At 39.3% G+C, this 16,727-nt stretch overlaps 1 protein-coding gene across 4 annotated transcripts in view; it reads right to left on the reverse strand.

Moving 5' to 3' along the window:
• The window catches only part of RTN4IP1 (reticulon 4 interacting protein 1), a 67,526-nt gene that overhangs the window by 21,879 nt on the left and 28,920 nt on the right, over positions 1-16,727 (reverse strand). For all 4 annotated transcript variants that reach the window (XM_033234745.1, XM_033234744.1, XM_033234743.1 and 1 more), the window contains exon 5: positions 7,856-7,904. In XM_033234745.1, coding sequence (XP_033090636.1) covers positions 7,856-7,904 — 49 coding nt within the window. The remainder of the gene's footprint in view (positions 1-7,855; positions 7,905-16,727) is intronic.

Below are 16,727 nucleotides of genomic sequence, written 5' to 3' on the forward strand. Positions count from 1 at the left end.
TCATTGTGACCATCCTTTCTCTAATACTTATATTAAAAAAGAAACTATTGAGGAAAAAGAAAAGTATGTTCTAAGCACCTACATTTAATACATGTTTTTCTTTAAACAGTATTAAATCCTCAGGAAGAATTTGTCACATGTTGAAACAAGTTTTTTACCTCAAATTTCTAGTTTTTCCCCTCAAATTTTTAGTTTTTCCTTTCCCATTTAGAGCTATTTATTATCTTTGAACATTATGAAAATGTTTTAAAAACAGTTTTATTTAATAAAAATTTTTCATGTAATATAAAACACAACTATAGAAAACACCAGGTGTGGCCAGGTGTGGTGGCTCATGCCTGTAATCGCAGCACTTTGGGAGGCTGAGGTGGGTGGATCACTTGAGCTCAGGAGTCTGAGACCTGCCTAGGCAACATAGTGAGACCCCGTCTCTGCTAAAAATACAAAAAAATTAGCTGGGCCTGGTGGCACATGCCTGTGGTCCGAGCTACTCAGGAGGCTGAAGTGGGAGGATCACTTGAGCTGGCGGGGGAGGAGGTTGCAGTAAGCCAAGGTCGTACCACTGTACTCCAGCCTGGGTGACACAGTGAGATTCTGTCTCGAAAGAAAGAAAGAAAAAAAGAAAGAAAGAGAGAAAGATAGAAAGAAAAAAGGGAAGGGAAGGGGAGGGGAGGGGAGGAGAGGGGAGGGGAGGGGAGGGGAGGGGAGGGGAGGGGAGGGAAGGGGAGGGGAGGAGGAAGGAAGGAAGGAAACAGCTATAGGGTGAACACCACTCAGATAAAGCAGCAGCACACTGGAAGCCATTCCAAAAATTCTCCTATGTGCCCCAAACCACAGAAGCCCCTCCTACCCTTTCCCAAAATCATTATCTTGATTTTTATAGTAATCACCTCCTTGCATTTCAACAAGTTTTATCACCCAACAATGCATTCTCTAGATACTATAGTCTTGTGCATTCTTACAATGTGGTATCTTTTAAATCTCTTTTTTTATTATTTATTTTTGGGTTTTTGTGGTTTTTTATTTGAGACATAGTCTCATTCTGTTGCCCAGGCTGGAGTGCAGTGGCATGATCTCAGCTCACTGCAACCTCCACCTCCCAAGTTCAAGTGATTCTCCTGCCCTCAGCCTCCCGAGTAGCTGGCACTACAGGCATGTCACACCACACCTGGCTAATTTTTGTATTTTTAGTAGAGATGGGATTTCACCAGGTTGGTCAGGCTGGTCTTGAATTCCTGACCTCACGTGATCCACCTGCCTTGGCCTCCCAAAGTGCTGGGATTACAGGTGTGAGCCACTGTGCCCAGCCTTAAGTCTCTTTTAGATCATAAGCTCCTGTTCTATCCCTTTGCTTTCTTATAATTTATCTGTGGAAGAATCTAGGCCATTTGAGCTGTAGAGTTTCCCACAGTCTGGAATTTCTGACTGCACACCCACGGGACAGTTCCACACGTTGCTTTGTCCTCTGTATTTTCTGCAACTTGGCAGATGGATCTGGAGACTAGATCTGATTCCATTTCAATCCCTTTAGCAAAACTATGGACAGTGTCTGGCAAAACTAGAGGAGGCACATCATGTCTGCTTGAGGCTCTCTTTATTATCTTAGCAACTGTCAATGCTTAATACCTATATCTGCTTATTGGTGGTTGCGAAATAGTAATCTTCTAATTCTAATTCTTTTTATTTAAGTAGTTGGAATATTTTCTTTCTTTTTTTTTTTTTTTTTTTTTGGTGGGGGAATGGAGTCTCGCTCTGTCCCAGGCTAGAGTGCAGTGGTGTGATTTCTGCTCACTGCAATCTCTGCCTCCCAGGTTCAAGCAATTCTCCTGCCTTAGCCTCCCAAGTAGCTGGGATTATAGGTGCCCACCACCACGCCCGGCTAATTCTTGTGTAGAGACAGGGTTTCGCCATGTGGGCCAGGCTGGTCTCAAACTCTTGACCTCAGGTGATCTGCCCACCTCGGCATCCCAAAGTGCTGAGATTACAGGCATGAGCCACTGCATCCAGCCTGAATACTTTCACAAAATAACACTGCCCCTCATATCACTGCCCCTCACATATTATTTGGCCTGCTCAATTATACAGTTCATGTAGGAAAGACAAGACAAATGCTTAACTGTTTTTATCAGTTTATAAGATAATAAATTGGTTCCCTATCAAATTCCAAGTGAACTCTTTTGAAAAAAGTATCATGAACTCATGGATTTAAATATATTTAAAAGGTTTCAACTCATTGTAATGGTCATTATTATTACTGATGGTCAAATTGTTACATCTTTGGACATTTCTTCAAGTTAGCTCTTGAGTCTTTTGACATGACCTGACTAATCTTTGATAGCTTCCTTGCTATTTAATGTATTCCAGGTTAATTCTTATACATTTGTGCCCTAGATCTGAAATCAGCTACCTCTCTAAGAAGCCCTGCCTTGTTTTAGTGAGAAATGATATTTCAAGTGATGGCTTTACACATACACAAAATTCTCTTGAGTTCATATTGATACTTCCAATTCTAATTTGAGACTAATAAATCCCAGCACTTTGGGAGGCTGAGGCAGGAAGGTTGCTTGAGGCCAGGAATTCGAGACCAGCCCAGGCAACACAGCAAGACCCCATTGTTACAAAACCATGAAAAAATTAGCTGGACATGGTGGCATGTGCCTGTAGTTCCACCTACTTAGGAGTCTGAGGTGAGGATCACTGAGACCAGGAGGTTGAGGTTGTGGTAAGCTGTGATCATGTCACTGCATCTCAGCCTGGATGACAGAGCAAGACACTGCCTCAAAAACAATAACAACTATTGCACTATATTTACCTTGTCAGAGCATATGGCTGTTCCTATACTCTCTCCTTCTAAGCCCTCATTTAGTTTTGTTCTACAGGTAACTGCATTGAACATTTACCACTAGTCCTTAAAATGTCTTCATAGTCATTCCTAGTCAGAAGCTCATTATCTAGTAGATTGCTCAGAAAAGGATCAGAAGAACAATATTCCCCAAGTTCTTGATGTTGATAACAGTCTGTATGTGTCCATGATACCTGAAGGCCTGTTTTGTTGTATAAAAGATTCTTGGCGCACTCTTCCTTGAGTATCTTAAATATGTTACTCCATTTTTTTCTGCCAAAAGTGTTACTGACAAAAAGTCTCATGATAGTCTAATTTTATTTCTCTTATAAGTCACGTCATCTTTTTTTCTTATATGGACACATAAGTAGCACATGTGCTATTTTGTCTAGATTTCCAAAGGATCTTATTTCTTTTTTCTTTAAAGGCCAGTAATTTCACTATAATTTTTCTTCATATTTTTATTAGTAATTTTCCTTAGTGTTGCTCAATCTGGGTCCATGTCCTTAGAAAAGTAATGTGGTTATTCAATATGTAATTTCAAATCATTTAATTTCAGGACGCTAGGAAAGTTTCTTTGTTTCTTTAATCATTATTTTAGTATGGGTTCAGTTTCCTTGCTTTGGTTTTCCCCTGCGAGGACTCCTACCTAGTATCCATATATCAATTTTCTTTGCCTGTCATCAATATTTGGTACTTTCTCTTGAATCTGTTTTTATCTTTTTTTTTTTTTTTGAGATAGGTCTCATTCTGTCCAGGCTGAAGTGCAGTGGCATGATCACAGCTCACTGCAGCCTCGACCTCCTGGGCTCAAGTGATCCTCACACCTCAGCCTCTCCATAGCTGGAATTACAGGTATGAGCCACTATGCCCAGCTAATTTTTGTATTTTTATTAGAGACGAGGTTTTGCCATGTTGCCCAGGCTGGTCCTGAATCGCTGAGCTCAAGCAATCTGCCCTCCTCGGCCTCCCAAAGTGCTGAGATTACAGGGTGAGCCACTGTGCTCAGCCTATCTTTTTGTTTCTTTTGTAATTTAAATTTTTTTCTGCATTTTGTTTCTATTAAGGAAGCATTATGTGTTGTGTTTACTTGCTATTGAGTTCCTCTTAGTTTAGTCTTCTATTATTAAATGATTTTTTCATTCAGTTTTACTTTTTTCCTGAGTTTTTCCAATTCTGATTTATTTTGTTTTTTCACATTTTATATTATATTTTTAATATCTTTTAACTTGCTTTGAAATAGTAGGTGACATTTCAGGTTGTTTTGTAGGCATGTATTCTGATGTGCTTTAATTATAGCGTATGTTATTCTATACCTTATTTTCCCTTTCCTTATAATAGCTTTGTATGGGATTTAACCTTGATGCTTTTCTATTACTTTTTAATTTTATTAAAATTTTTTGTTGTGAAATATAATACATATAAAAGTATACAGACTATACATATACAGCTTAACACATTATTACAAAGCAGATATTATTATAACCATTATTCAAAATTAAGAACTAGAATACCACCTGTGCCCCTAAGCCTCCCAATTAAAACTTCCTCAACTCCCTTAAAAACGTAACTACTAACTACAATAACCCTTTTTGCCTTTTTTTTTTTTTAGGAGTTTTACTAAGTAGACACCCCCCTTAAACACTATTGCTTAGTTTCACCTGTTCTTGAATGTCATTAAATGGAACCATATAGGATGTACTCTTGCATCTGATTTCTTTTACTCAACATTCGGTTGTGATATTGATCCACTTCACTGTGTGCGATTATAGATTTTTCATGACTGTATAATATTCCAGTGTAAGAATATACCACAATTTACTTACTCATTTTACTGTTGATGGACATTTGGGTTTTTCTAGTTGGGGAATTTTAATAGGAATAGCCCTACTCTGAAATTCTGGGACACATCTTTTGGTAAACATGCTTATATATCTATCTATAGGTTATAATCCTAAAATAGGAACTCCTATGCGGTCCTTTTTTTTGTTTTTAAGAAATTTTACAATTTATATTCACATTTAATAGATGCCAAATGGTTAAGTGGCTATATCAATTTATACCCTAACTGTGTATGATATTTTTCTTCGCTTTTTGCCTCTCTCCCTCTTTTTCCTTTCTTCTATTTACTTATGCATTCAACTCATATTTACTGAGCCTCTGGATTGGATCCTGGTTATCAAATGATGAACTAAAAGAAGTTAAAAGTGTGCATCCCAGGAATCCTCGTCTCCTTCACCCAGTTCAGTCAACAAACAGACAGAAGCCCCCAGCACCATCTGGGTTCTCAAAAAGTCTAAGCTGGGTCTGGGGTGGTCTATAACACCCAAACCTGTCTCCTGAAAAGTAATGTGGCAGAGCCTCTGAGGCTACTCGCTGCCCCCTATTGGGGAAAAGGCTCTCTCCCCTCATCCTGAGAAAGGCTTAATCCAGCTCCCTCTTCTAGGAGCCAGTCAGTTACACATCTGACCACAATAGGAGCAGCCACTGGGGCCCATCATGTTCCTGGAGGCTTGGGGAACTTTTGTTTTGTTTTGTTTTATTTGAGGTAAAATTCATATACATCACCATTTTCACAATTTTAAAGTATTTAAAGTATACAGTAGTCTCTAGTACACTCACAATGTTGTGGAGCCATCACCACTAATTCCAGAATATTTTAATCGCCCCAAGAATAAGCCTCATGCTTATTAAGTAGTCGTTCCCCACTCCCTTCTCCATCCACCCCCAGTCCCTGACAACCACTAATCTGCTTTCTGTCTCTGTGGATTTGCCTATTCTAGACATATGATATAAATGGAATCATACAATATGTAGGACCTTTTGTTTCTGGATTTTTCTCACTTAACCATGTTTGGAAGATTCATCCATGTTGTATCATGCATCAATATTTTATTCTTTTTTATGGCTGAATAATATTCCATTGTATGTCTATACCACATTTTGTTTATCCATTCATCAACTGATAGACATTAGAGTTATTTCCACTTTTTTTCACTATTATGAATAATACTGCTATGAATATTCATAAATAAGATTAGGCTTAAATGTATGTTTCCATTTCTCTTGGGTATATACCTAAGGATGGAATTGGTGGGTCACATGGTAATTCTACGTTTAACATTTTGAGGACCCAACAAACTCTCCCACAATGTCTGCACCATTTTAACTTCCCACTAGCAATGAATGAGTGTTCCAATTTATTTATATCTTTGCTAACATTTTTTATTTTCTGTGTTTGCTTTTTATTATAAGACACAGTATCTCATTGTGGTTTGGATTTGCATTTCCCTAATGAATAAATATATTGACCATCCTTACATGGACTTACTGGCCACTTGTATATATTCTTTGGAGAAATGTCAATTCAAGTTCTTTGCTAATTAAAAATTGTGCTGTCTTTTTCTTGTTGAGTTATAAGAGTTCTTTATATATTCTGGATACTAGATTCTTATTAGATAAATGATATGCAAATATTTTCTTCCATTCCGTGGGTTGACTTTTCACTTTCTTGATAGTGCCCTTCAGCGTACAAAAGTTTTTTAATTTTGATGAAGTACAATTTACTTTTTTCTTTGGTTGCTTGTGCTTTGGGTGTCCTATCTAAAAATCTGTTGCCAAATCTACAATCATGAAGATTTTCTCTTATGTTTCCTTCTAAGACTTTTTTTTTTTTCCCTTTCCCTGCTTACTCTTCTAAGAGTTTTATGGTTTTAGTTCTTATGTTTAGATCTTTGATCTATTTTGAGGTTTTTTGTTTGTTTTTGTTTTTTGAGACAGAGTTTCACTCATCACCCAGGCTGGAGTGCATGATCTAGGCTCACTGAAACCTCCGCCTCCTGGGTTCAAGCAATTCTCCTGCCTCAGCCTCCTGAGTAACTGGAATTACAGGCACACACCACCATGTCCAACTAATTTTTGTATTTTTAGTAGAGACAGGGTTTCACCATGTTGGCCAGGCTGTTCTTGAACTCCTGACCTCAAGTGATCCACCCACCTTGGCCTCCCAAAGTGTAGGGATAACAGGTGTGAACCACCATGCCTGATCTTGAGGTTTTTTTTTTTTTTTTAATACGATGTGAGGTAGGGGCTCAACTTCATTCTTTTACATGTGGATATCTAGTTGTTCCAGCAGTATTTGCTGAAAGAACTATTCTTTTCCCCATTTAATGGTCTTGCCATTCTTGTCAGAATCAATTGACCACAAAGGTATGGGCTTATTTCTGGATGCTCAATTCTATTCCATTGATCTATAAGTCCACCCTTATGTTTTGATTACTGTAGCTCTGTAGTAAGTTTGAAATCAGCAAGTGTGAGTCCTCCAACTTTATTCTTTTTCAAGATTGTTCGGCTGTTTGGGGTCCCCTGTGATTCCATATGCCTTTTAGGATCCACTTGTCCATTTATGAAAAGCAAAAGAAAGCAGTTGGCATTTTGATAGGGATTGCACTGAATCTATAAATCACTTTGGGGGAGTATTGCCATCTTAACGGTATTTTGGCTACTGTATTTCTATATACATTTTAGAATCAGCTTACCAATTTCTACATTTTGCAGGCTTTTTAGCCTGCAACAATTTTGACAGGAAACTAGTATTGGTTTTTGACATTGGTTGTTTCCTACTAAATTGCTAACTTCCATCTACCCATGGCACTGCCCATGGTCTTCCTTCTTAAAAGCTTTCCTACATCTGTTATCAAGGACATCCACACACCCACTCATATTAAACTACTAGAAAGCTTAATGCTTCCTTCTACATTAGAATATTTTCCTTACAGTGAGCTATGATTGTGCCACTGCACTCCAGCCTGGATGACACAGCAAGACTCCATCTCTAAAAAATAATTTTTTTAATAAAAAAGAGAATATTTTCCTCTTACAGAACAAGCTGAAATTACAGTGCATTTACCAGATCTACCTTTCTCTCAGGTTTTAAGGAGAAATAATTTATCTTAATTTATAAATTCATGCAAACAAAATCCTCCTATTCACAAGATTAAAAAATGGTTTTACCTGTATAGCAAAAGTACCAACTCCGCCTGAAGCGCCTAAGATTAAAACACTGCAATGCAAAGGAAACCACAGTTAATGAGAATCTAAAGCAGATATAACTGGATAAATGTTTTCAACATATAACTGGTTGATGATAAAATGATAAATAATTCTAAAAGAAAATAAAGTTATTACACTTCCCAAGATATACTACACAAGGATTTTTATTTTAGGTTCACCAAGAAACTGTAGTTGCTTAAAATTAGACATTCTATGAGCTCTGTACCAAGAATATCAAATACCAAAAATACCAATAATTTGTTGGTTTAAGATAGCTCAGATGGTCCTTTGTAACATCTGCTTGTAATTTTTCCAGGCTAAAATTATTAGAGCTTCCTCTATGAGAGGGAGATTTGGGGCTCTTTTTAGTTGGTTATGCTTAGCTGTTCTCTAAGAAAAATCACATTCCTGACTACATTCTCACCAAAGCGAAATAAACATCTTTTGTTCAGACATGTCAAGTTCATCAACTTTCATAAATGAAAATCAATTCCCATCCTCGATATGGCTTCCTGTTAAAGCAGAGGAATGTGTCCAGCCAGCACAACCATCCTCATACTGCATGTTCTTACCATGTTAACTCACGATAGCCTTGAAGACCAAGGTGCTAAGCCTGGATCAGACAGGGCAGGAGGGATGGAGTGGGACAAGGGTGAAGGGGTGAGGAGTAGGGTAAGGGATGATGAACTCTCTGAAATTGTGAATTTCCTAAAATAACACGTAAAATTTGTGTGATTATGCATATGCTTATTGACAAGGAAGGGAATCTAGACCTATCATCCATTTCCCAAACAAGTGTGCAATCCAAAAGAGAATCACTGGTCAAAAAACTGCTTTCCATGCTCTTACATTTTATTCTTAAATTAAGGTAGAGCTTCAGAGAACTGCCTACTTGGACTAGATGGTTTCAAGTCCCAGAAAATTGTTTGCACTGTACTTCGGTGTCATGCTACTGATCAAGGTTGAGGAACATTATAAAAAGTGATTGTTTGATATCTGATACTGTATTAGCTAAGGGGATATTGTTGACAGAATTCACGAGAATTCTTTTTATGACAGCTTACAAAAAAACATTTTTCTGAACACTAAGTGGTGGTAGTATGTGTCCTATTTAACGTCACCATAAATTGAGTAACTGCTAGTGTGGGTCCCTACTGCCTTGGCTGCTGGAAAGTGCAGGAATTCTGCCACCTATCTCTAGCAAGTACACCAAGTCTTGGAACATGCACTCTATCTATAACCTTAACCCTAGTTTCATTTCATTTTTTTTTTTCTATCTTGCCCAAATCACAGAAGGCTGTTTGTCACCCTTATTTATAGCTTAAAAGTTACTACTAAAATTTCTGAGCCAGTTGTTCCCTTTGAAATTAAAACCATTCAATGTAATTAAGACAAGTCTCCTTGGAAATTGTGTTCCTTCTAGAAGGGTTTATAATTTCCAAAATTATAAAGACTAGAAGAAATTGTAAAGATCCTGTTGGGGCTCAGAGAGCAACACCCCAGAGTATGTCACTTTGACATGCTGAGTATTTTGAAGTAAAGAAGCAACCTCAGAACGAAGGTCTCTCTGACCTCTCACCATCCCGGCCACGATCTTTCATCCCTTTGTCTCTCCTCAAGTGCAAAGGGAGGATTTTTCTGAAGTTCCCTCAGAAGGAATGCTATTTTCTTGGGCCCCCTCCCTATAATCTCACCAAACACAGAAGATTAACTCACATGAAAGAAGACTAGGTGCCACACCCACAGCCCAGATGAATTTTGTCCTAGGCTACTGTCTGTTCTCTGGGCCCATTCATCTCCTCTCAAAATAATTTACTCTTCCTCTAAAACTGCCTACATACTCCTCTTCCCTCCACCCTATGAAGAGGGCATTTAGGCATCACCAATTTGGCCCTTCTTTGAGGTTCATACCTTGTGTGATTTCCATGCACCTGTACATTATTACCTGCCCAGGTCTGCTGCCACCAACACTGACAGTGACCCCGCCCCTCCAATAGTAGAGCTGCCACACAGCCACGCATGCAGTGCAGAGAGGACCAGTTCCCCCGGGGCCCACAACCACTACTGCTGGCCCTCATGCACACTGACCAGAGTCCTGAGGACTAGTCCACCCAAAGCCTGCCATCCACACCAGCAGCAGAAATGCTATGTAGCTGCATGTGTCACCTAGTGACCTGAGGACCAGACTGCCCAGAATCCCTAGGTCCAATAAAAGGGCCCAATAGGCTAAGCGCGGTGACTCACGCCCGTAATCCCAGCACATTGGGAGGCTGAGGCAGGCAGATCACGATGTCAAGAAATCGAGACCATTCTGGCCAACATGGTGAAACCCCGTCTCTACAAAAATGCAAAAATTAGCTGGGCTTGGTGGCGTACACCTGTAGTCTCAGGAGGCTGAGGCAGGAGAATCGCTTGAACCCAGGAGGTGGAGGTTGCAGGGAACTGAGATAGCACCATTGCACTCCAGCCTGGTGACAGAGTGAGATCCCGTCTTAAAAAAAAAGTGCCTAACAGCCTCCACAAACTACAGCGTAAGCCACTGAGAAATTCACAGACACCACTGATAGTGATCACAGCCAAAGAAATCATACAAAGACGCCGGGTGTGGTGGCTCATGCCTGTAATCCCAACACTTTGGGAGGCCGAGGCGGGAAGATCATGAGGTCAGGAGATCAAGACCATCCTGGCTAACCATCCTGGCTAACACGGTGAAATCTCGTCTCTACTAAAAAAATACAAAAAAAAGTAGCCAGGAGTGGTGGCAGGTGCCTGTAGTCCCAGCTACTCGGGAGGCTGAGGCAGGAGGATGGTGTGAACCTGGGAGGCAGAGGTTGCAGTGAGCTGAGATTGCGCCACTGCACTCCAGCCTGGGCGACAGAGCGAGACTCTGTCTCAAAAAAAAAAAAAAAGAAAAAAAAGAAATCATACAGAGACTACACTACTGTGCTCACCCAGGAACAAAGCCAAAGCACTCTACTCAAACAACACAATAGATACATCTACAGGAAAAAGTACTGGAAGTACTAGCCAGAGCAATTAGGGAAGAGAAAGAAATAAAAGGCATCCAAATTGGAAAAGAGGATGTCAAATTGTCCCTCTTTGCAGATGACATGATCTTACATATAGAAAAAACAAAAGACTCCACCAAAAACCTCTTAGAATTGATAAACAGATTCATTGAAGTAGCACAATACAAAATCAACATACAAAAATCAGTAGCAGCCCAGGGCAGTGGCTCATGCCTGTAATCCCAACACTTCGGGAGGCTGAGACAGGCAGATCGCTTGAGTCCAGGAGTTCAAGACCAGCCTGGCCAAGAAAGCAAAACCCATCTCTACTAAATACAAAAATTAGCTGGGCATGGTGGCACATGCCTGTAGTCCTAGCTATTTGGGAGGCTGAGGTGGAAGGATCACTTGAGCCCAGGAAGGCAGAGGTTGCAGTGAGCCAAGACCACGTACTGCCCTCCAGCCTGGGTGACAGAACAAAAACTATCTCCAAAAAGAAATTTTTTAAAATAAATAAATATAAATAAAAATTTAAAAATTAGTAGCATTTCTACATACCAACAATGAGCTAGCCATAAAAGAAATCAATTTTATTTACAATAACTACCAAAAAACCACTTAGGAATAAATTTAACCAAGGAGGTGAAAGATTTATATAATGAAAACTAGAAACACTGATAAAAGAAATCAAAAAAGGCTCGGCATGGTGGCTCACACCTCTAATCCCAGCACTTTGGGAGGCCAAGCAGGGGAGGATCGCTTGAGTTCAGGAGTTCAAGACCAGCCTATCTCAAAAAAAAATACATATAAATTAAATAAATAGAAGTGAACACAAAAAATGGACATCCCATGCTCATGGATTGGAAAAATAAATGTTGTTAAAATGACCAAACCACCCAAAGCAATCTACAGACTTAATTCGAGCCTTATCAAAATATCAATGACATTCTTCACAGAAATTTTTTTAAATCCTAAAATTTGCATGGAACCCCAAAAGACCCTGAATAACCAAAAGAATATGTGCAGAAATAAAAAAGCAGGAGGCATCACCCTACCTGACTTCAAACTATACCACAAAGCTACAGTAACCAAAACAACATGGTACTGGTATAAAAACAGACACATTGACCAATGGAACAGAATAAAGAACCCAGAAATAAATCCACCTATTTATAGTCAACTGATTTACGACAAAGGTAACAAGAACTTATGTTGGGGAGATAATAATTTCTTCAATAAATGGTGCTGGAAAAACTGGATATCCATATGCAGAAAAATGGAAACTAGATGCCCATCTCTCACCATATATAAAAACCCACTCAAAATGAATTAAAGACTTAAACATAAGACCTAAAACAAAACTATTAGAAGAAAGTATATGGGAATACAGGCAAAAATGATATAGGTAAGACTTCAAAAGCACAGGCAGCAAAAACATTTAATAGGACTATATCAAAATAAAAAGCTCTGTACAGCAAATGAAACAACCAATGAAGAGACAACCTGTAGAATGGGAGAAAGTATATTCAAACTATACAACCAACAAGGGACTACTACCCAGAATATATAAGGAACTCAAAAAACTCAACAACAACAAAAAATTAGTAATCCAATTAAAAACGTGCAAAGGATCTGAACAGACATTTATCAAAAAGAGAAAAATGATCAAACATAGGCAAAAAAATGGTGTACATCACTAATAATCAGGAAAATGCAAATTAAAACCACAATGAGGGCGGAGCAAGATGGCCGAATAGGAACTGCTCCAGTCTCCAACTCCCAGCGCGAGCGACACAGAAGACCAGTGATTTCTGTATTTTCAACTGAGGCAAACAGGGTCGTGAGTGGACCTCAAGCAATCTCCAACAGACCTATAGCTGAGGGTCCTGACTGTCAGAAGGAAAACTATCAAACAGGAAGGATACCTATACCAAAACCCCATCAGTACGTCACCATCATCAAAGACCAGAGACAGATAAAACCACAAAGATGGGGAAAAAGCAGGGCAGAAAAGCCGGAAATTCAAAAAATAAGAGCGCATCTCCCCCTGCAAAGGAGCGCAGCCCATCGCCAGCAACGGATCAAAGCTGGTCAGAGAATGACTTTGACGAGATGAGAGAAGAAGGCTTCAGTCCATCAAACTTCTCAGAGCTAAAGGAGGAATTACGTACCCAGCGCAAAGAAACTAAAAATCTTGAAAAAAGAGTGGAAGAATTGACAGCTAGACTAATTAATGCAGAGAAGGTCATAAACGAAATGACAGAGATGAAAACCATGACACGAGAAATACGTGACAAATGCACAAGCTTCAGTAACCGACTCGATCAACTGGAAGAAAGAGTATCAGCGATTGAGGATCAAATGAATGAAATGAAGCGAGAAGAGAAACCAAAAGAAAAAAGAAGAAAAAGAAATGAACAAAGCCTGCAAGAAGTATGGGATTATGTAAAAAGACCAAATCTACATCTGATTGGGGTGCCTGAAAGTGAGGGGGAAAATGGAACCAAGTTGGAAAACACTCTTCAAGATATCATCCAGGAGAACTTCCCCAACCTAGTAGAGCAGGCCAACATTCAAATTCAGGAAATACAGAGAACGCCACAAAGATACTCCTCCAGAAGAGCAACTCCAAGACACATAATTGCCAGATTCACCAAACTTGAAATGAAGGAAAAAATCTTAAGGGCAGCCAGAGAGAAAGGGCGGGTTACCCACAAAGGGAAGCCCATCAGACTAACAGCAGATCTCTCAGCAGAAACTCTACAAGCCAGAAGAGAGTGGGGGCCAATATTCAACGTTCTTAAAGAAAAGAATTTTAAACCCAGAATTTCATATCCAGCCAAACTAAGTTTCATAAGTGAAGGAGAAATAAAATCCTTTACAGATAAGCAAATGCTTAGAGATTTTGTCACCACCAGGCCTGCCTTACAAGAGACCCTGAAGGAAGCCCTAAACATGGAAAGGAACAACCGGTACCAGCCATTGCAAAAACATGCCAAAATGGAAAGACCATCGAGGCTAGGAAGAAACTGCATCAACTAACGAGCAAAATAACCAGTTAATATCATAATGGCAGGATCAAGTTCACACATAACAATATGAACCTTAAATGTTAATGGACTAAATGCTCCAATTAAAAGACACAGACTGGCAAACTGGATCAAGAGTCAAGACCCATCAGTCTGCTGTATTCAGGAGACCCATCTCACATGCAGAGACATACATAGGCTCAAAATAAGGGATGGAGGAAGATCTACCAAGCAAATGGAGAACAAAAAAAAGCAGGGGTTGCAATCCTAGTCTCTGATAAAACAGACTTTAAACCATCAAAGATCAAAAGAGACAAAGAAGGCCATTACATAATGGTAAAGGGATCAATTCAACAGGAAGAGCTAACTATCCTAAATATATACGCACCCAATACAGGAGCACCCAGATTCATAAAGCAAGTCCTTAGAGACTTACAAAGAGACTTAGACTCCCATACAATAATAACGGGAGACTTCAACACTCCACTGTCAACATTAGACAGATCAACGAGACAGAAAGTTAACAAGGATATCCAGGAATTGAACTCATCTCTGCACCAAGCAGACCTAATAGACATCTATAGAACTCTCCACCCCAAATCAACAGAATACACATTCTTCTCAGCACCACATCGCACTTATTCCAAAATTGACCACATAATTGGAAGTAAAGCACTCCTCAGCAAATGTAAAAGAACAGAAATTATAACAAACTGTCTCTCAGACCACAGTGCAATCAAACTAGAACTCAGGACTAAGAAACTCAATCAAAACCGCTCAACTACATGGAAACTGAACAACCTGCTCCTGAATGACTACTGGGTACATAACGAAATGAAGGCAGAAATAAAGATGTTCTTTGAAACCAATGAGAACAAAGATACAACATACCAGAATCTCTGGGACACATTTAAAGCAGTGTGTAGAGGGAAATTTATAGCACTAAATGCCCACAAGAGAAAGCAGGAAAGATCTAAAATTGACACTCTAACATCACAATTAAAAGAACTAGAGAGGCAAGAGCAAACACATTCAAAAGCTAGCAGAAGGCAAGAAATAACTAAGATCAGAGCAGAACTGAAGGAGATAGAAATACAAAAAACCCTCCAAAATATCAGTGAATCCAGGAGTTGGTTTTTTGAAAAGATCAACAAAATTGACAGACCGCTAGCAAAACTAATAAAGAAGAAAAGAGAGAGGAATCAAATAGACGTAATAAAAAATGATAAAGGGGATATCACCACCAACCCCACAGAAATACAAACTACCATCAGAGAATACTATAAACGCCTCTACGCAAATCAACTAGAAAATCTAGAAGAAATGGATAATTTCCTGGACACTTACACTCTCCCGAGACTAAACCAGGAAGAAGTTGAATCCCTGAATAGACCAATAGCAGGCTCTGAAATTGAGGCAACAATTAATAGCCTACCCACCAAAAAAAGTCCAGGACCAGATGGATTCACAGCTGAATTCTACCAGAGGTACAAGGAGGAGCTGGTACCATTCCTTCTGAAACTATTCCAATCAATAGAAAAAGAGGGAATCCTCCCTAACTCATTTGATGAGGCCAACATCATCCTGATACCAAAGCCTGGCAGAGACACAACAAAAAAAGAGAATTTTAGACCAATATCCCTGATGAACATCGATGCAAAAATCTTCAACAAAATACTGGCAAACCGGATTCAGCAGCACATCAAAAAGCTTATCCACCATGATCAAGTGGGCTTCATCCCTGGGATGCAAGGCTGGTTCAACATTCGCAAATCAATAAACGTAATCCAGCATATAAACAGAACCAAAGACAAGAACCACATGATTATCTCAATAGATGCAGAAAAGGCTTTTGACAAAATTCAACAGCCCTTCATGCTAAAAACGCTCAATAAATTTGGTATTGATGGAACGTATCTCAAAATAATAAGAGCTATTTATGACAAACCCACAGCTAATATCATACTGAATGGGCAAAAACTGGAAAAATTCCCTTTGAAAACTGGCACAAGACAGGGATGCCCTCTCTCACCACTCCTATTCAACATAGTGTTGGAAGTTCTGGCTAGGGCAATCAGGCAAGAGAAAGAAATCAAGGGTATCCAGTTAGGAAAAGAAGAAGTCAAATTGTCCCTGTTTGCAGATGACATGATGGTATATTTAGAAAACCCCATCGTCTCAGCCCAAAATCTCCTTAAGCTGATAAGCAACTTCAGCAAAGTCTCAGGATACAAAATTAATGTGCAAAAATCACAAGCATTCTTATACACCAGTAACAGACAAACAGAGAGCCAAATCAGGAATGAACTTCCATTCACAATTGCTTCAAAGAGAATAAAATACCTAGGAATCCAGCTTACAAGGGATATAAAGGACCTCTTCAAGGAGAACTACAAACCACTGCTCAGTGAAATCAAAGAGGACACAAACAAATGGAAGAACATACCATGCTCATGGATAGGAAGAATCAATATCGTGAAAATGGCCATACTGCCCAAGGTTATTTATAGATTCAATGCCATCCCCATCAAGCTACCAATGACTTTCTTCACAGAATTGGAAAAAACGGCTTTAAAGTTCATATGGAACCAAAAAAGAGCCCGCATTGCCAAGACAATCCTAAGTCAAAAGAACAAAGCTGGAGGCGTCACACTACCTGACTTCAAACTATACTACAAGGCTACAGTAACCAAAACAGCATGGTACTGGTACCAAAACAGAGAGATAGACCAATGGAACAGAACAGAGTCCTCAGAAATAACACCACACATCTACAGCCATCTAATCTTTGACAAA

Source organism: Trachypithecus francoisi, unplaced genomic scaffold (assembly GCF_009764315.1).
Source record: "Trachypithecus francoisi isolate TF-2019V2 unplaced genomic scaffold, Tfra_2.0 Lachesis_group15, whole genome shotgun sequence".
Lineage (NCBI taxonomy): Eukaryota > Metazoa > Chordata > Mammalia > Primates > Cercopithecidae > Trachypithecus > Trachypithecus francoisi.